At 40.9% G+C, this 21,035-nt stretch overlaps 1 protein-coding gene across 1 annotated transcript in view; it reads right to left on the reverse strand.

The window, feature by feature from the left end:
* Positions 1–2,298: 2,298 nt before the first annotated feature.
* The window catches only part of Grin3a (glutamate ionotropic receptor NMDA type subunit 3A), a 243,367-nt gene continuing 224,630 nt past the window's right edge, over positions 2,299–21,035 (reverse strand). Inside the window, exons 7-9 of the mRNA XM_055605421.1 lie at positions 11,951–12,115; positions 10,618–10,694; positions 2,299–6,227 (exon numbers count right to left, since the gene is read on the reverse strand). Of these exons, the coding sequence (XP_055461396.1) occupies positions 5,891–6,227; positions 10,618–10,694; positions 11,951–12,115 (579 nt within the window). The 3' untranslated portion in view covers positions 2,299–5,890. The remainder of the gene's footprint in view (positions 6,228–10,617; positions 10,695–11,950; positions 12,116–21,035) is intronic.

The raw sequence follows: 21,035 nt of genomic DNA on the forward strand, positions 1-21,035 counted from the left end.
TAAACAAGCAGTGTCCAAAACCATTCTTTGATTGTTGTTATAATCACAAGGAAGGGTAGCAGATGATATTCCACGGAGGCTGGCTACCCACTTGACAAACGCACAGGCTCCTATTAAGTGGAGTGGTGGAGTCGCCGTAAATGCCACTGAAATATGATGTTTAAATGCATTTTGGGTAAAGTCAGAAGTACATAATAAGAATGATGAATTGACTCAAAAAAAATTTCTGTCTTGAAATACAGCTAACATTTTTCCTAAGGTCCAGGTAATATGTATGTATCCATCACTAGACTACCTGTCCTGGTTAAATGTCTCTTCAAGTTATTCCAGGGCATCAGAAAATTAACATTTTATGTTCATTACTCACTCCATAAGCAAACAACGTATAAACAACAACTAGCTCTTAGTAGTAGGGATCCATTTCTCAGTGTACACACACACACACACACACACACACACACACACACACACACACAATACTGAGCTTAAGATCCTTTCATATAAGGTTCCTATAGATTTAGGGATATGTGCAGTTTATCAGGATGATCTTGGTTCTGCTTTTTTCTTCTTACTCCTTAAAGCTTATGCCTTACGTTCATTATATTGATGTTTTTGATGTCCCCCAGGTCCCTGATTGCTATGGTTTCCCCATCTGGAACAATGCACATGTTTTTCTTGAGATGCTTGTCACCCCCAACTGTGTATCCATCATATACATACACACTTGCAATGTACACATGTGGAGCAGGGTGTCATCTTTGTTGCTGTACATCTTTGATGTGCATTAAAAAATCTTTTTTGTGGGTAAATGTGTGTGTGTGTGACACTGCACATGTGTGGAGGTTAGAGGACAACCTCAGATGGTAGTTCTTGCTTTCCAAAAGTCTCTTGTTTTCCTGTGTTTGCAAGGCTAGCTGGCCTATTAGCTTGCAGAGATTCTCCTGTCTCTGCCTGCTATCTTGCCATAGGAGCACTGGGTTTATAGATAGGTGCTACTACACCTGTCTTTTACATGAGTTTTGAGGATACGAACTTATGCATGAACCAAAGTCATGTTACCCACTAAGTCATCTCCCTGGCCCTAATGTACATTCCTTTATCAAAGTACACACCACATTGTGTTGCTAGATTGTGTACACTGTACACAACTACATTGCCCCTTTGGGTTCCTGAGATCAGAAACTCCTGTTATCTTGCTATCTCCAGCAGCTTGTCTAATACCCCGGAATGAATGAATGATGCAAGATGTCTTGGGGGAAGTTGGCGGTTTTATTAGGTTATAGCAAGTTCATACTTTATGAGATTTGACTTGGTTATATTTTAAAAGAATGTATGTAGAGAATATGTCAGGCTAGAAGATTCATGAAGGCAACTTTGCAAGCTGTTGAAATTGCTGGGATTGTCAGAAATTGCCTCATATCTGTAGGCATTGCTGAGTGTTTGAAGCTGTTTGTACCAATGCTTAGCAGGACTTTGGAAGCAGACCAAATTCAGATACACTATTTTTGGGAGGCTTGAGTGGCTATAGTCTTGAGTTTGCAGGACCAGTGCAAGTGTAGTTATCATTTCAGTTCTCCTCTGATCTGTAGAGCTGGTTGTTAGGCAAGAGTAAGACAGATTAGGGACATTGGAGGAGCAAGGGGCAGACACTGAACAGAATACTGACAGTACTGCATTATGATTGTGCTGTTTGCACACTAATTCCTACTACTGTTGTTAGCTATGCGACCTCGGAGAGGTCACAGAATCTGACTTTTTTCCACCTGCAAACTAGATGTGTTTGATCATTGTAAACTACATCTGGAGTATTTAGTATCACAAGATTGTAATCTCATTGCATGATTAAATGAGTTCATATCTTATTGTAAATACCCATAAGTATTGTCTAATACAGAATGTTTATAAGTCCTAGAAGGGTCAAATTGAGAAAAGGCTCCCCAGGCTAAGACCGTACCTGCCTTTACCGCTGCTCTTGTGTTTTAGCATTGATGTGTGAATGGAAACTAGGACACTCTTGTTGAATTACTAAAGGAAGATAACTAGGGCAGAGTTTTTAGAGACCCATGAAGAATGTCTTCTCTTTTATTTTTTTTGCAATGTCTTTCTCCTATGAAGATGCTCCTACTTCCTATTGCCCAGCCTCTGCATTCTCTTTGTGCTGTGGTGGACTGGACAAAGGAACATGGATAAGTCATCTACGTCTTGCATTGTTGGGTCCCCTATGAGAAAGGGGCTTGTGTCTTCCCAGTGTTTGAAACCCCAAAGAATGCCAGCAACACAACTGGAAGTGAAGTTTCTATCTGAACATTTATTCCACAGTCATAGAAACCGAAGATGGAAAAGACCTGAGGACATCTAGTCCATCCCCATGGTTGTACAAGAAAAGTGGCTGGAACAAAACAGCCTGTTCACGTCATGCTCACAAGACAGCGTTTCAGTTCTTGGAGCGGAGGGAGCAGTTGCACACACACTGAAATGAAGACGCAGGGCAAATATTCTTTACAGACCTTAAGGAAATACTTATAAGCACTTCATTTTTATAAGATGATTGGCAACTAAACGAAAGAGAGTGAGGGAATTCCTAGACTGGATGTGTTTGGTGGCAGGAGTTGGGTGGGGGAAAAGGCATAACAAAACAGTATAGTTGGCAAAGTGGTTTTAATGACTAGTAAAGCAATTTCTGCTGAAGACAGTGGATTTTCTGGTTTGCCTTTTCAAATATGAGTTGAGAGGAAAAGAGACTCTAAAGTAGTTTGTTTTCCTCTCTTGATCCATGCAAAGGGGTGCTCAACTTTGCCCCAAGCCTCTAGCAGACCCAACACCGAGGAGTTCTCTCAGTGACACAGTTATGTTCTGTGTGGCTCCACGTACCATTTCTTGGGGATGGAAGGGAAGCAGCCATTCCTATATAGGGTTTGTGCAAATCTTATGAATAATAGAAAATCCAGGCATACTATTGACCCTGACGTTTTAGGTCCCTATGGCTGCCTCTGGCTGTCCCAGCTGTTGTGACTTGCCTTTATTAGTTGGAGGACCACTCTCCTCTTGTGGTAAGTACATTGTAGAACCCTTACTGTCTTATCCAAACAAACCGGCTTACCCATCGTGCTTTATGAGCTTCCCATGGGAGGCCCCTTTGGAGAGTGGGCATGGAGTGTGGGACAGTTTGCCATCTTCCAGGTTTCCCAAGGGAGTGCAGGAAGCCAGGGAGCATCCCTTAGCTCATTCCAGTAGCCCTGCCCCTTGGACTTTCTTCTGTGAGCCTGAGGGGTGAGGGAGCTGAAGTGGAGCAGAACCAAGGTTTGGAAGGACTCTCCCTTTCGTGAAATCTTTGTACAAAACACAGCACACTGTTTCACAAATTGCAAAACACTGTTCAATTACTACCATTAAAAATTTTTGCTATTTATCATGAAAACTGCTTCACAAGCAATTATATGTTTTATTTACCCACGGACATGAAAGCATTTTAAGCAGTGTTGACAGTGGTTTGTCTGCCTTTACTCCTGCTGCTGCTTGCTGTATCCTGGCCACAGTAGTGGCAGTTACTCTTGGGAGCATGCACTGCTTCTCTGCTCTGTGGGTGGGCAGGGACTCTGCCATGTGACCACCACTACTTAGAATGCCTCAGTAGAGAAGCTTAAGATAAACCAGATATACAAAAACCCAAACTTACAAAACAGATAGTTTAAGGGATAATTGGTTTCATTACAAAAGGATTCTTTACAAAAGAATTCACCTCTGTGTTCCCTTAAACAGCCAGCCTCTCAAGTACAGTCGGAATATGAGTTGTTGAACAAATGTCCGTGTACCACAGGAGCATGGCTGTCATGTGAATTGAGGTACACTACACCTCAGCCTTGCAGGCTGAACAGCTATCCAGGGATGCTTAGTGCCGAGTCCCTAGGACACTGTTAGAGATGGGTCGGAATGGCCAAGGGGTGGAATCTGCCAAAGGCAGCTGAGGCTGAGAGTGCAGGAGGGCTGAGGACATTGCAAAGCACATTGTCCTTTGTTTTCAGAGCTTCCCCCCATCTCATTGAAATGTTCAGTTTGTGAAGTTGAAGTCTATTTTTCCAGGCCCCTGCCTTCTCTTGAATGTGTCTTAAGCTTTCTTGCCCTCCTAGGTTTACTGCACTATGAACTCATTGCTCAGGTCTTCTGATTACAGCTTAGGGCGTTACTGCCATCTTTATCTAGATCTGTACAGCTCTTGGTGGAGTATAGACATTGTGCCCCAAAGTGGGAGTTGTTGAATGACTGAAGCCCCTTTTAATGATCTGAGCACTGCTTGGGACAGAGTTGTGCATTTATTGTAAAGTGACTAGAGAAGCAGCTCTGATTAACAAGAAGGTCTACTTCTAAATGGAACCCTGGTGTAAGGGTGGAGATGTGGAAACTAGCCAATAGTTGGTGATGAGATAAAAAGAGGAAAAGTTGACAGGCTCTCCTTAATTACATGCCTAGTGGTAGCCAAACTTCCAAAGCAGTGTTTTTTTGAGAGTAACTTTAGGACTGTGCTATGTCCTGGGGTGCTGCCTAGCGTTAGCATTCTGAGCCCTCCCAACATTACTTCTGGTTTAGTCTTGGCAATGGTCACTCTGATGAGGGCCTTAGATATTATCCAGCCAACATTTGGGAGCATACAGGAAGTATAGAGATCTCATGTTTCTTCCCTTTCTCCATGCCAAACAATTGTATGAGTAGAAAAGTGATGCCTAAGCATAGGGGAAGCTAGGGTAATTATATCAGTCTCTGAGGGCATTAAATAGATCCAGGAGGATAATCAGAGAGTCTAGAACTTACCGTAGTTCATCAGAGACCAGTAAATGTAAGGATGGGAGATGATGGAGCAGGGCAGACCCCAGTATTTGACATTTGTGATATTCACAACTCCCCTGGTTGCTTCTGGGGTTCCTTAGGCTAAGAGAGGTGACCACTGATCTGAGAACAGTTTATCTATGTAATATGCAGAACATTTCCCTTAATGGAATATCAGCTCATAGACCCTGTCACAGGCATTAACTAAGGGATAGCACAGGTTCTTGTTAGGACATGGCCTTCCTTTGCTTCTCTTTCTTTTAATAAAAGGCACACACTATGGTGGAGATGATTAGTTACATTAGAAGTCTAGTGCAATACATTCTTTAGCCAAATTGCCTTTCTGGCCCAGAGCTTTATTTTAAAAGCACCCAGTGAATCCTTAATGCCCGATCTGTCTGTCCTTTGCTCTCACTCTGCATCCCTTTTCCTCTCCTAGTGGTGACTCAACTACTAAATGTTAGTCAGGATTGGGTCAGAGAACCAGAGCTGCTCAGGCCAGCTTAGCCAGTCAAGCCTTGCCTGTGGTAATTCTGAGCTCCATTTATTCTTTATGTATCTGCTCTGCCCCAGTTTTCCTGGCTCCTATCCTGCTCATTCAGAATGTAAGATCAAATCTAGATTGGGGAGTTTTATCAAATCTGCAATGCTAGACAATTCCATTTTGTAATTATATTAAAAACCAACCAAGTAAGACACAGGTATGAGCAACGGTTTTTATCTCTTGTTGAAGTGCAGAGAAAGGGCTAAAAACCAGAAATATTATTGTGGCACCAGGTGAAAAGGTTGACAGGAGCCAGTGTTGTCTGGCTGCTTACCAATCCCCTTATACAGATTTTACTCCTGACTAACTCTAGGTTCCTTCTGTGGAAAAGATTGCTACCCTGGAGACCTGGGATGGGGGGTGGGGGGAGTTGTGTGTGGGGAAAGCTGTTGCTGCGTGTTAGGGCAGAACAGCACAGTTCACTGCCAGACCCCACACCTTTGTTAGTCAGTAAAAAAGAGCTTTATGAAGTGCCTCAGGGGCTTCAGAATACCAGGGGCTGAGAAAGGGGAGCAGTGGCACTGCCTAGGATTCACAAGTCCGGTTTGTCCTTTGATACTCCTCCAGCTCTGTTTTCCTACTTACAGCCAACTGCAGCTCTTGTCGGATCACTTGGATCTGCTTCTCCAACTCGGAGAGTTCCTGCATCACTGAGTTCCGGGCTACATTGAGGGAGTCTGCTTTTCCATTGGTGGTCAGTGAGGCAGGGAGCTCTCTTCTTGAAGGAAGAGGGAAGTCCTGGGGGGTCTGAGTACCCAGCTGGTTTTGTCCTTCCTCGTCACTAAAGATGTATTTTCGTTGGTTGTCATGACTCAGATTGGAAGTATTCCACACCATGAGCTGCTGGGGTCCCACATTGGACCTAGGAAATAGACACAATTCAGAGTCCCCCTTCTGTCTTGCAGCTCCATCTTCTCAATATGCTATGTGAGCGGCAGAGAACTAGTTATGTTTGTAGAAATGAAGTCACCAAGCCATGAGTGGACTGCCTACTTAGAGTACCATAGGAACAATAGGAGCCATGAACTGAATTGAAGGACTTCTCAAGCCTTCTGTTGCTTTGGCATTGGAATTGGATATCTTCTGATGAAATGGGAAATGGTGCATTGGCTTATGAATAATTTAAAGTGTGTGCGGGCGGGGGGAATGAGGAGAGAATATGTAGGTGGGTGCCTTCATTGCCAGGACAAACACGTTGAGGACACAGCAAGACAGTCTGTGTTTTCCTCTATCACCTGTCTTACTGCTTTAGACAGGGGCCACTCAGGCATCATTTCAGCTAGGCTGGCAAGCCAACAAGCTCTCCAATCTGCCTGGTCCCAATCCCCAATCCTGGGGTTACAGACACATATAGTCATCTTGGGCTTTAACTTTGGAATTCAACTCTGGTCCTCATGCTACAAGAACAAGCACTATCATCTGCTGAGCCATCTCTTCACATCTAGGTACACTTTTATACCTTACCTATAGGCAGTGTGCACAAAGCAGCACTGCCTGGAGACATCATAGGACTATAGAGATTAAGCCCTAGTAAGAGTGAAAAATCTTCACTTGGATGTAGTGCTTTAAGTACTGGTTGGTTGTTTGGTTGTTGGTTGTTAATGCTTTATGGCTGACTTTCAGCCCTTCTGGGCCATACTGGGCTTCAGGGGAGATAAAAGGCATATTTACAAAGGTTTTAGCAAAGTGTTTCTCATTACTGGGGTGACTTCATGTAGGTTGAGAATGACAGCTCAAGTTTGATGCTTAAAAACAAAGTCAAGAGGCACCCTTGATTCTTGTGGAGGTGATGATGACTAGAATTAGATTTACAGTTCCTTCAGGCTTGTATGTACCACTTGCCACCATCATGAAGTCATGGCTGTACATATTAGTGGGTGTGGGAGAGAGCTGGGCAAGTTTCTAAATACACCTTGACAGTTGGATACAATGAGAAGAGTTTCTCTCTGTGAGACAGCTTAGTTGAAGCAGTGTGACTACTTATTCCTGCTACCCTGGAGGAGAAGGAAGAGGAGGAACACTATGATCACTTTTGCAGTTTCCCACATGGCATAGCACAATAGGAAACCCCTATTAAGTCCCTGTATTTTGTTTTCATAAAACGGAATCAGCTTTATTCCTGGACTCCTAATTGCCTGAGAGAGTAGAGGTGGAGGCCCTAGGGTGGAAAAGACGAGGGGAGGGGAAATGATTTCTTGATGCAGTTAAATGGTTGAGAACAAAACACAGACTTAATAGAATGGTTTTGTGTTTCTTTGCCCAGAAGTAGATTACTGAGGTGGTTTAATTCTTTATTCCTTTTCAATCCATGGCCCCTTTCCATGGTCTGTGAGGCTTAGTCTCATAACATTTTTTTTTGTTTTGAGACAAGGTCTCACTCTGTAGCCCAGGATGGCCTGGAAATCATTATATAGTCCAGATTAGTCTCAAACTGATGGTGATTCTTTTGCTTTCATCTCCCAACTGCTGCTATCTACAGCCAAATACTGTCACCCTTGGCTCTGGTCTCATTATTTGTTTTGCGCACTAGGAAGGTTGAGAAGTTCCAAGCCTGTGCAAATGACTTTGCACATTGTCATTCTCGAATCTCTGCAGATAATATAAGAGAGAGTCCACAAGCTTTATAGTTGGCCCAATAGAGGACAATTGATCAGACATCCCTTAGTGTCTTCCCCCCTTTTCCTAACTTGGCTGTAGATATCTGCATGAACCCAGCTGATCCATAGATCAGTAAGCAATTCATTCTATTTATTAAGTATTGGAGTGACACAGCAGACACTGTCTGAAACCTGCCCAGGGCATTGACACAAATGCACTTCAAACCTTCTCATCATTCCTCACAGTTATTCTTGTTGAAATCCCATAGATTTAATAGAGATCACTCTAGGTCATGGTCTAGGTGAAAGTTCTACAGTGATTCTACCTACAGCTGACCTGACCTTAGAATCAGAAGAGATGATGTGGTTACAAGTTCTCTTCTAACTTTTAACTTTTCACACCTGAGTAAATAAAAAATTACATACAAAAACTCTCTCGAAATATTCATTAATGTGTGTTAACTGTGTGTTGGATATGCATTAAAATATGCCACAGTATTTTGGCTTAGAACTTTTCCAAGCTACCAATCTCATGTTAATCTTCCATTCACCTATCCCTCTAAACTCATTCAATAAATATGGATAATGGAGGATGTCGTGTCATAATGGCATGAGCATTTGCATTGTATTCTTCCAAGAGAAGAGAGAAGGGTGGCAAACTTAACTCTAGTACTATAGAATGACTGAGAGTAGGCTAACACTAAGAGTAGAGTTGTCTGGCCATTCTATTAGAGTTTGTAGGTAGCTATAGTGATCAGATACTTAGAGACAGGCAATCTGGTTATCCAAATCTTGGAGCATCTGTATGAAAATAATAAACTAATAAACAAAGCTGGATGTCTTTGTAACATACTCTAGTTGCTAGCATTGCTGCTGTGATAGTTGATGTATGGCTCTGGGCTACCTATGAATGCAAGGTGGTAAATGCTTAAATAGATAAGGTGTCTAATTAGAAGGAATGAGTATTATATTGTTGGCTTTAGGAATGTTTAGGTTGTGTTTTGGTTAAGTCTTCTTTGGTCTTCAAAGTGGAATGAGAAGTATTTCACAATAAAATGAGCAAAACAGGCTTCGTTGGAGCAGTTATGTAAGACTGAAACACTATGCCACTGGACTATTAAAAACTGATACCATAACTATGAGACTTCAAACACATGGAATTTGGAAGGTTGCAAGCTCTGAGTTATAGGGAGATTTCATTGTCTCTTAAATTCTCTCCAGTCATAGAACACTCCCAACAGTATTCTATGTTCTGTCACAATGCATGTCTGTTAGTGACAGGTTGAAGATTAATTGGGCCACATATGAAGACCTAGTCTGTCTTAGCCCCTTGTCAGAGTAGGAAGCTCCTGCAAGAAAAGTGGAGAAGTGAGTGAAGAGACACATTTGGCTCTCAGCTTAGATGAAGTAGGCAAAAGAATTCCATCAAAGGGACAAGGTCACTGGGCTTCTTGTTCTAGTCCTGGAAAAATGTTTTGTAATTGTAAAACAGTATTTTATAGCTATGTCTTCTTGTGTTACTCTGGTTAAAGAATTTTAGAAAAATCTCTCTAAGGTAACAGAATAGCTGTGACCTGACTAGTCTGTAGCTTTTTACTAGCAGACTTGCACTGTGACAAGGGGATGCTATACTGACAGCCAGGTGACAAGTAATTCTGTGACTGGAAAGGAGCCTAAAGAGATTATAAATGATTCTGACAAGCTAGATGCAATCCGGAAAGAAGGGGCTAGCAGCCTCAGAGGAGATACAAGCTAGACAAGAATCCTGTTGTATACCATTTTCCTTCTGTTATGAATGAGAGGTGTTAGTGTCAGATCTTAAGATTACCCAGAAATCCCAGCTTTGAGTTGAAGATGTGCCACCCATTTGCAGAGCCAATGCCCTACTTGAGGCCTTTGGGCATGTGAGAGATCCAGGAAGGCAGCCTCAGGCAGCTGTAGCAGAGGCCAACAAGCAGCAGACTCAAAGTGTTTCTGACATCTTCAATCACCTCCGATGAGGATGCAGCCATCCACAGGGTAGCTGTGGTGGACCTTTGAGACATTTGGTTCTTTTTTCTATTAGTGAGGACCTTTTCTAGGGAGTTGGGAGAGTGTCAGAAAGTGGACTTAGTAGGGATCTCTTTAGTCTGTTTCACATATTTTTAGCAGTGCTAGAGAGGTGGGGAATTGAAACATGGCTAGATGGCAATTCCAGGTGAAAAAGATTGCCGACAAATTAAGGGTTCTGTGCATATGGTACAGGATACTTGCTTACATTTATTAGGCATTTGCTTTACTTTCCGGGATTTCAGTTTACTATCTTATTTATAACTCTAGGCAGTTATACAGCTTCTACCTCTTTCACAGATGAGTCTAAGGCACAGATGTTAAGTAACGTGTTGTAAAATGTTAGAGACAGGACTGGACCCAGGTGCCAGTCTCTGCAGTGCATAAGTGTATCCCAGCACACACATATGTGTGTAGTCATGTTTATTTTCTTTTTTCCTTCATTATAGTGGAAAATCCACGTATTTGTATGGATTTTATTTATCAACAGATGGTCCAGGTTTGGTCTGAATACTTATTTAGAGGCAAGTTCCTTTTGAATAAGGGGTATTGTCACATGCCTAAACTTTTATTTTAGTAAAGGCAAAGAATGCTTTGACTTCTTACCTCTTTTCCACTCGTTTTGTCTTGAAATGTGGCTGCTTTTCTTCTACAAATGATGTGTTTAATGCTCTGTGTAGCCTCTGGTAGGAAGAAAAGATTCATAGAGATCACTTGCAATGTGTGTCTCGGGACAAAACACTGCTTGGGATTTCACAGATTATCTAGTAGTTACAAACCTTGGCTTCTTTAAAAAAAATTTCAGGCATGCGTGAAATTAGGTCAACATTCAGCAATTCCACAGTGCAAGGTAATAAGGACTTTAAATTATAAATTATTATTTTAGAAGAAGAAGCAATGCATAGGATGGTGAAATGGAAAATGATTCAAAGAAGCGACAGCCAACAACTCCTGTGTGGTATAGAGCCATGTACAGTTGTCAGAGTTGGATCAAAAGCAACCAAAACAAGGAAGGAAAGCAGGTTTCCTGAGGCTTTAATTATATTAACATAGAACAGAAGACTTCACTTGTCTTCAGATTTCAAGGAGAACACCGACTCCCCAGAAAGTATGAAGAACAGGGTCCAACTGTGTGAAAATGTTATCTGTTCAGAAAACAAAAACAAAACAAACAAAAACACAGAACAAGGAAGTGAATAACAGAATGGGTGAATGACAAAAGCAGGAACATGTTTAGCCTCTCTTCAAGAGGTGAGGTGAATCGTGGAGTATCAGGAGGCAAAAGGGACTCCATACTGTGGAGGTGGGGTGGCTTCTCCACCTTACATGGTCAGATGAAACCAGGCATCCTGACACACCCTCTGACTACACCACAGATGTCCACAGTGGTTTCTCACGAGGAGAGAGATGCAGAGAAATGTGTTCAAGTGGTCTGTGTCAATAGTTTTAATTATTTTTGTAAATTAGGTGTTGGTGTCTATCTTACAAGAGATAACATTGCTTCTGTGAGACATGGCCTCACATAAGCAGGCCTCAGAATTCCTGACAGAGAAACACGGACCAGGGAAATGGGACTACCTGAAAGCATACAGGAACTTGGACTCTTACTAGCTTTCATTTTAGAAAGGAAAAAAATCTGTGGGGAACAGATTTTCACATCATCTCTTCAGATGATCTTTGTTAAGTGAAACTGGGTGTAAAACAGTTATATTGTGTCCTCTATGAGCATCAGTTGTGTTTCAGGAAAGGAAGGGATACTGTGAGTCTTCAATTTATTGGAAGATGGGTTAGTGGAATAAAGGGAGTTCCACCCTTGAGTGCTTGACCATCCTTCTCTTGGTTCCTTGCTATTTGTCAGTTGACAAACTTCCCTGGGTCTTTACTTCCCCAAGAATTCTTAAGTACAGGAACATTGGCACAAGAGTCCTGCAGAACTCACCTGACTGGTGTGCAGCCAATATTGGAGCTTGGACTTATTTTTGATTCGTGGTAGGAGCAGTCTGTACACTATGTGTTCGCCAATGGTTGTCAAGATGGAGAGTCCAAATCCTATGCACAGCAGCACGAAGAGTCCAGAGAAATGCTTGATGCCCATTTGCAAAGTCTGTGTGTGATAAGACAGGAAAGGCCTTGAGTGTCACAACCCATGCAGCCCAATGCTCATTTGCTCCTTTTGATTCAGTGTTACTTTAGCTGGAAATCTTTCCTCCCTGGGAGAACACCACTATACTCCAATATGAAGGACTCACCCCGGGTTACTGAGAGCTGCTGCTGAGCACAGGCCTGTAGTGCTGCTTACACATGGATCTCACTGTGTGTCATCCCTGTGAGTTGTACAAAGGCTTTGGGTCTGGGCTATGCTTCCATTTTTTAGAGGCGGGGAAATAAAGAAGTATAACACTTGGATACGTGAAATGGTTGAATAGCTATGAAAGAACCTCTTTCAGGAGTGGAGAAGGAATAGATTTAAGGAAAAAAGATCAGGAGTTGAATAACTGTGGAAGTGAGATCTGGCAGGGAATGTCAGAACCCTTTAGTAAAATGAGTAATAGTTGTGGAAATACACCAGTGAGGTAGAGAAAGTTGCACCAGGCCGCAAAATGAGGCAGCTGTGGAGAAGAAAAAGGAGCCCCGCCTCCTGGCTTTTTGTGAGGAGTTTTACAGCTTTATAGTTAAGGAAACATAGGATGTAAAGTTCTTGTATGACACACTAGCAAGCCTAGGTCGTGGAGCCATTATCATTGATAACTAGTACTTAATATGTTATTGCTCTAGATACAGAGCAAACAGCAAGAATTACTGTTGGGTTTCAACATTCACATCATCAAATGTTCAGCAAAAGCTTTAAATGAGCCATAGTTTTTTATAAAGCACTGTCAAGATGAGGGAAAAAATGTAGTTTACACCGGGTCGCCTTGCCATTAAACACACAAACTCTGTTTTCTTGTGTATAACAAAACCTCATTTTCCTCATATTATTCCAATAGGTAATGAGCTGTCTTGGGTTTATGTATCATTTTATTTAAACTCCTTTTATACCTACACAATTATAGGCTATTAAAAAGGTTTTATTTAGTTTATGTATGTGGGTATTCTGCCTTCTGCCTGCATGTATGTCAGTACAACACATGCACATGCCCATGGGAGCCAGAGAGAGTGCTAGACCCCTGGAGTGGACTTAAAGACAGTTGTTAACTTCCACATAGGTGCTGGGAATTGAACATGGATTCATTCTGTGGAAGTGTAACCTTAACCACTAAGTGTATGCTTAACACTAAGCCATCTTTCTAGTTCTGTTCTGTTTGTCTCCTATCTATCTACTTACCAACCTACCTTTCTTCCCTCCTTCTTTCCTTCCTTCCCTCCCTCCCTTTTTCTTTCTCCCCCTCTCTCCTTTTCTTCCTTTTTCCCTCCTTCCCTCCCTCCCTCTCTCCCCTCCCTCCTTTTCTTTCTTCCTTCCTTTTTTTCCTTTATTTTCTTGTTTTTCAGGACAGGGTTTTACTGTGTAGCTGTATTTTTTTTTTAACCAGATATTTCTTAGGCATGCCTGATTCTAAATGTATATATTCATATTGTGATCTTATATTAATTATCTCCATTACACATTTGAGGGGCCTAGAGATTAAATATGTTTCCCCAAATTCAACACAGTAATATGTGGGGGAACCAGGCTGCAGGTACAGGTTGACATCTGTGCTTTCTGTTAAGTGAACCTCTCTTGCACATATTCTTTGCTATTTGAATTCTATGTATTCTCTATAACAAGTTGCCAAATATTTTTATTCAAAAATTCTAATTTCAATCTGAATTGAAAATCCACTCTACCCTGCCTGTGAGCATCAACCCAAATGTTTGATGTGATTAGTGTGAGGCTGAAACTGTAATTCAATCTTTTCCTCCATGTGTCATTGTGCTTGTTAGCTTTTGTCAACTTGATACAAAGTAGAGGTACTCAATAAAACCTCAATTGGGGAATTGCTTCTACCATATTGGCCTGTGGGAAAGTCTGTGGAGACATTTTATTGATTAATGATCAATGATGGTGGTGCCACTACTGGGCAGATGGTCTTGGGTTGTGTAAGAAAGCAAGCTGAGCCAGCCATGGAGAGCAAGCAGATCATTGTTCCTGCCTCTGTTCCTGTCTGAATTTCTGCTCTGACTTCCCTTGGTGATATGAAATAAACCCTTTCCTGCCCCAGTTTGGTTTTTGGTCATTGTTTTATCACAGCAATGAAAAGCAAACTAGGTCAGTTATGTTCTCTTAAATTTGCTGTGCATTTGTTTTGCACCTGCACCCCAGCTGTAGAGCACTTGCCTGACATACATAACTCCCTAGGCTCAATCTTTGGCACTCAAAATGAATAATAAAGTAAGTAAATAAATAACTGTCTGAGGTTAAATGCTTCAGATTATGCAGCCATCCTTCCTGGATTGTGATGCCACACATTGTGCATTAGGTATGTACACCTAGATGTCTAAGAACATTTTTGTGATAATTAAGACATGTAGTTGTGGTTTTGAATTAAATGGGAATATAGTTTGTGTTTTCCTGTGAGAGCAATGGAAAAGGCTGCTACCATCTGCAAACTCTGGTCACCACATTTCTAAGAATACTAGATCCAGATAAAGAGAGATAACTAATTATCAATTATGTGGTTTGTGCCTAGACCATTGATAATTTCAGGACAATGTAGAGACCAAGATCACCAATTTTGTTGGTGCCCAAACTGTTTTGTATCCTACTCATAAGTGGACAGTTGGAACACCATTCCCAAGCCTCCAGTAAGGAATGTTATGGAAGTATTTCACTCATCATTTGAACCTTGCATGTTAATGATGCTCCCACGCAACTGATCCTTTTTGCCATTCACAGGCTGTCTGTACCACAAAGCAACCACCCCACCTCATTCCTCTCATTCTTTGCACAGCTGTGTGTATCCCAGTAGAAATCCTCGTGCTAGGAGTGGGACACATCCCTCTGAGTTTTTGGAAAATGTAACCCTTTTTGGTAAGGCAACTGAGTTGGTAAAACCCAGAGGTCTTCCAAACAATACAGGCTATTGTATGCTTACCAGAACCAGATGACCTGTTGTCAAATACCTACGCACTTTGGTTTCAGGACATAGAGAAAGCAAATTGAAGCTGAACTGGAAGCTTCTGGATAGCTTTGATTGGTCTACAAGGTGCTACTCAGGCAACTGAGAAAGAAAGGACTGGAGGCTGAATGCTATAATACCAATCTGGTAGGCAAGGTGTGCCCATTGATGCAATAATGGCATGAGCATTATGGAAGTAACTTTTCTAATTGGATTTGAGGCCTTCTGAACAAGAAATATTTCTGTTACAGTAAGTCTGGTCAAAGCCTATGGCCAGGCCATCATAAACCCTAAGAGGGGATCAACTGTTCCTATTTTGTTAAACTGTCTTAATATTTATGTTTTTTATTTTTAGCCTTGGTCAAGGAAGTTTCTGTTTATAGTGTGTTCTGGTTAATTGGTCAAAGTGCTAAGAACACTGTTGAGTGCTTATCCCTAAATGGTATATCTATAGTTTCCTCTTCAAACCTCTAGAAACACAACAAAAGGGGAAATGGAAAAGATGTAAGGGCCTGAGAATGGGAAGGAATGTTTTCAAACTGTTTTCTGCATATGGCATGGCAGGAATGGTTACCTGTATAAGACTGAGCTCATCAGCATTCCATCATGGAGAAGTGAAGAACTCATGAGACCCCACCTCCTTCTAAGGAGCCATAAGCAGTTCAATTTGCGATTACAGCCGGGTGTGGTGGTGCATGCCTTTAATCCCAGTGCCCAGGGAGGCAAAGGCAGGCGGATTGCTGTGAGTTCAAGGCTAGCCTGGTCTAAAAAGCAAGTCCAGACAGCCAAGCCTACACAAAGAAACCATGTCTCGACCACCCCCCAAAATTAATGTGAATTTACTGTATCCTTCTAATATAAAATAAATACTTCTTTGAGACAGAGTTTCATATTGTAGCTTAAGCTATCTTGGAACTCACTATGTACTTCAAGCTGTCATTGAACTCATGGAAATTCTCCTGTCTCCATCTCTTGAGTGTTGGGACTACCATGCTTAGCTTTACACAGTTACTTGAAATTTTTCTCTTTTCATTCAATGAAAATGAAGGCACAACATACCCAAACTTATGGGACACAATGAAAGCAGTGCTAAGAGAAAAATTTATAGCACTAAGTGCCTTCAAGAATATGAAACATCTCATACAAGCAACTTAATGGCCCAACTGAAAGCCCTCGAAAAAAAGAAGCAGACACACCTAAGAGGAGCACATGGCTGGAAATAATCAAACTCAGGGCTGAAATCAATAAATTAGAATAAAAATAAACTATTCAAAGAATCAATGAAATCAAGAGCTGGTTCTGTGGGAAAATCAACAAGATAGACAAACCCTTAGCCAAACTAACTAAAAGGCAGAGAGAAACTATCCAAATCAGCAAAGTCAGAAATGAAAAGGGGGGCATAACTACAGACTGAGGAAATCCAAACAATCATTAGGTTATACTGCAAAAGTGTATGCCACAATATTTGAAAATGTAAAGGATATGGACAATTTTCTTGATAGATTCCATTTACCAAAATTAAGTCAAGATCAGGTAGAATGATTGAATAGTTCTGTATCCCCAAAGGAAATAGGAAATTGGAGCAGTCATCAACAGTTTCCCTTCAAAAAAAAAAAAAAAAAAAAAAAAAAAGCCCTGGGCCAGATGGATTCAGTGCAGAATTCTATCAGACCTTCAAAGAAATGCAAACTCCAATTTCAAACTATTCCACAAAATAGAAACAGAAAGAATGTTACCAAATTCATTCTATGAAGCCACAGTCACCTTGATACCTAAATCTCACAAAGACCCAACAAAAAAGAGAACTTCAGACCTACCTCTCTTATGAACCTTGATGCAAAAGTACTCAATAAAATACTTGCAAACCGAATTGAATCCAAGAACACTTTTAAAAGATATCATCCACCACGACCAATTAGGCTTCATTCAAGGCATGCAGGAGTGGTTCAATATACAGAAATCCATCAATGTAATCCACCATTTAAACAGAGAGAAAAGCCACATGATTATCTCCTTAGATGCTGAAAAACCATTTGACAAAATCCAACACCCGTTTATGTTTAAAGTCTTGGAGGGATCAGGGATACAAGGCACTTTACATAGTAAAGACAATATACAGCAAGCTTATAGCCAACAGCAAACTCAATGGAGAGAAACTTAAATCACTCCCACTGAAATCAGGGACAAGGCAAGGCTGCCCATTCTCCATATCTCTTCAACATAGTACTTGAAGTCCTAGATAGAGCAATAAGACAACTACAGGAGATCAAGGGGATATAAATTGGAAAGGAAGAAGTCAAATTATCACTATTTGCAACTGATATGGTAGTATACATGAGCGACCTCAAAAATTTAACCAGAGAACTCCTTCAGCTGATAAACACCTTAGGCAAAATGGTTGGATACAAAATTAACTAAAAAAAAAAAAAAAAAAAAAAAAAATCAGAAGCCCTCCTGTATACCCAAGACGAGAGGGCCAAGAAAGAAATCAGGGAAACAACACCCTTCACAATAGCCACTAACAACATAGGGTACCTTGGAGTGACTCTAACCAAGCAAGGGAAAGACTTGTTTTAAAAAAAAAAAAAACTTCAAGCCTCTGAAGAAAGAAATAGAAGATTATCAGAAGATGAAAAGATCTCCCATGCTCATGGATCGGTAGATTTAACATAGTGAAAATGGCCATCCTGCCAAAAGCAATCTACAGATTCAATGCAGTTCCCATCAAAATACCAATTCTTTACAGACCTTGAAAGAAAAATTCTCAACTTCATATGGAAAAAAAAAACACCCAGAATTGCCAAAACAATCCTGTACAACAAACGATCGTATGGCGGTATCTCCATCCCTGATCTCAAGCTGTATTACAGAGCAATAATAATAAAAACTCCATGGTACTGGCATAGAAACAGAATGGTGGATCAATGGAATCAAATAGAAGACCCAGAATAAACACACACACCTGTGGATACTTGATTTTTGACAAAGCAGCTAAAACAATACAATGGAAAAAAAGACAGCATCTTCAACAAATGGTGCTGGTCCAACTGGATGTCTACATGTAGAAAAATGCAAATAGATCCATATTTATCACCCTGCACAAAACTTCAAGTCCAGGTGGATCAAAGAACTCAACATAAAACCAGACACACTAAATTGGTTAGAAGAAAAAGTGGGGGAGAGCCTAGAACTCATTGGCACAGGAGACAACTTCCTGTACAGAACACCAACAGCACAGGCTCTAAGAGCAACAATCAATAAATGGGACCTCATGAGACTGAAAAGCTTTTGTAAAGCAACGGACACTGTAGTCAGAACAAAATGACAGCCTACAGACTGGGAAAGTATCATCACCAATCCTATATCTGACAGAAGGCTAATCTCCAGAAAATATAAAGAAGTTAAAAAGCAACAAATCAAGTAATCCAATTAAAAAATGGTGTACAGAGCTAAACAGAGAATTCTCTGTAGAGGAATGTACAATAGCAGAGAAACACTTAAAGAAATGCTCAATGTCCTTAATCATCAGGGAAATGCAAATCAAAAATCATTTTTGACCCTGAGATTTCACCTTACACCCATCAGAATGGCTAAGATAAAAAACTCAAGTGACAACACATGCTGGACAGGATGTGGAGAAAGGGGATCCCTCCTCCATTGCTGGTGGGAATGTATACTTGTACAATAACTTTGGAAATCAATCTGGCACTTTCTCAATTAGGAATACTGCTTCCTCAAGATCCAGCTATGCCACTTCTAGGCATATATCCAAAAGATGCTCAAATACACAACAAGGACATTTGTTCAACCATGCTTGTAGCAGCTTTATTCAAAATAGCCAAAACCTGGAAACAACCCTAGTTGTTTCCTCAGTTGAGGAATAGATACAGAAATTGTGGTACTTTTACACAATGGAATACTACTTAGCAATTAAAAACAAGGAAATCATGAAATTTTCAGACAAATGTTGGGATCTAGAAAAGATCATCCTGAGTGAGCTATTCCAGAAGCAAAAGACACACATGGTATATACTCACTTATAAGTGGACACTAGACATATAATATAGGACAAACCAAAAAAATCTATACACCTAAAGAAGCCAAGCAAGGAGGTAAGATGATCAATCCTTACTCAGAAAGACAAACAGGATGGACATTGGAAGAAGGAGAAAACAGGGAACAGGACAGGAGCCTACCACAGGGGGCCTCTGAAAGACTCTTCCCAGCAGTGTATCAAAGCAGATGCTGAGACTCATAACCAAGCTTTGGGCAGAGTGCAGGGAATCTTGTGAAAGAAAGGGGAGATTGTCCACAAGAAGAGCAACAGAACCAAAATATCTGGGCCCAGGGGTCTTTTTCTGAGACTTGATATTCCAACCAAGGACCATGCATGGAGATAACCTAGAACCCCTGCACAGATGTAGCTCATGGAAGCTCTGTATCCGAGTGGGTTCCCTAGTAATGGGAACAGGGACTGTCTCTAACATGAACTCAGTGGCTGGCTCTTTGACCACCTCCCCCTGAGGAGGGAGCAGCCTTACCAGGACACAGAGGAGGACAATGCAGTTAGTTCTGATGAGACCTGATAAGCTGGGGTCAGTTGGATGGGAAGGAGGACCTCCCCTATCAGTGGACTTGGAGATGGGCTTGGGAGGAGATGAGGGAGGGAGAGTGGGATTGGGAGGGAATGAAGGAGGGGGCTACAGAAAAAAATTTCTCTTTTCTCTTCTGAACAAAGATCATTGCAGTGTGTGTGTGTGTGTGTGTGTGTGTGTGTGTGTGTGTGTGTATACACAGTGGTAATCAAGTACACACTATAATTTTTAAAGCAAGTCTTTTCTAAAGTAATACTTCTAATATTTATTTCTAAAAATTAGTCATTTATTAACTTCATTTAATTAAATCTGTCACTTTTTAATCATAATTTATTGTCCTAAACTGTTTATAATTGTACTTTTTTATATATGATAAATATTGCTGAAGTAAAAATAATATCTATACTCTTTAAATGTATCATTTTAGGTCATTGTGATGAATTCTGCCATGGGTGTGCTTATCAGGCCAATAGTTATGACTATTTTGGTGATTGAAGATATCTGAAATGACCCTTAACAGTGGCAGAAACCAGTCTCAGTGCCACCCAAGGTACAAGATGCTGCAAAGCTCCAGCTACTCACAACATAACCAACCTTGTTTCATAACCCAGGACCACATGGGGGCTGTGCAAGTACTCTGCTACTGCCTATACCCCTAGTCCAGCTTGTTTGACGATGGAATATTTTTCCTGCCCTTTGTGTAAATCATGTTTGCATTTTCCATATTTTTATGAATTTCAGGCACCTGAGCTTTAATTTAGAAAGCTGTTGACCTTTTTCCATTTTATGTTTTTTCACTTTAGATTTTTCTATTGTATCTTTTAATTTTTTGGATTTTATTCCATGGAAGTTTGAAATTGCATGTGTGTGTTTATTTTGTCTTTACTACATACTTTTATCATTTCAATTGTTTTTGAAAAAATGTTTCATATTCAGTGGTGTTTTATGGGAAGGCTGATCTCTTCAGTCCATCTTGAGTTTCTATGCTAGGGAATGGAACTATGTTAAGTTTTCTTTGAGACTTTCAATTTTGTCCCAATACTTCATAGGTTTATGTCGTAAAGGGCCACTTCCATATTGGGATAGCCTGCATTCCTTTAAGCTAAAATTTCAAATTGATTTAAAATCCTTGGAGAGAGGGGGGAGAAAAAGAGAGGGAGAAAGAGGGAGATTCCTTACATGCTGGGATTAAAGGCAAGCAGCACTCTGCCAGGCAATTGCTGGGTTTTGAAAACTTTCTGTGGTCTACAGGAGGTGGATGGGGGAAGGAAGAGGGAGGGTGTGTTGGGAGGAGATGAGGGAGGGGGCTACACTTGGGATATAAAGTGAATAA

Source organism: Psammomys obesus, unplaced genomic scaffold, assembly GCF_907164565.1.
Source record: "Psammomys obesus unplaced genomic scaffold, mPsaObe1.curated_primary_1811, whole genome shotgun sequence".
Classification (NCBI taxonomy): Eukaryota; Metazoa; Chordata; class Mammalia; order Rodentia; family Muridae; genus Psammomys; species Psammomys obesus.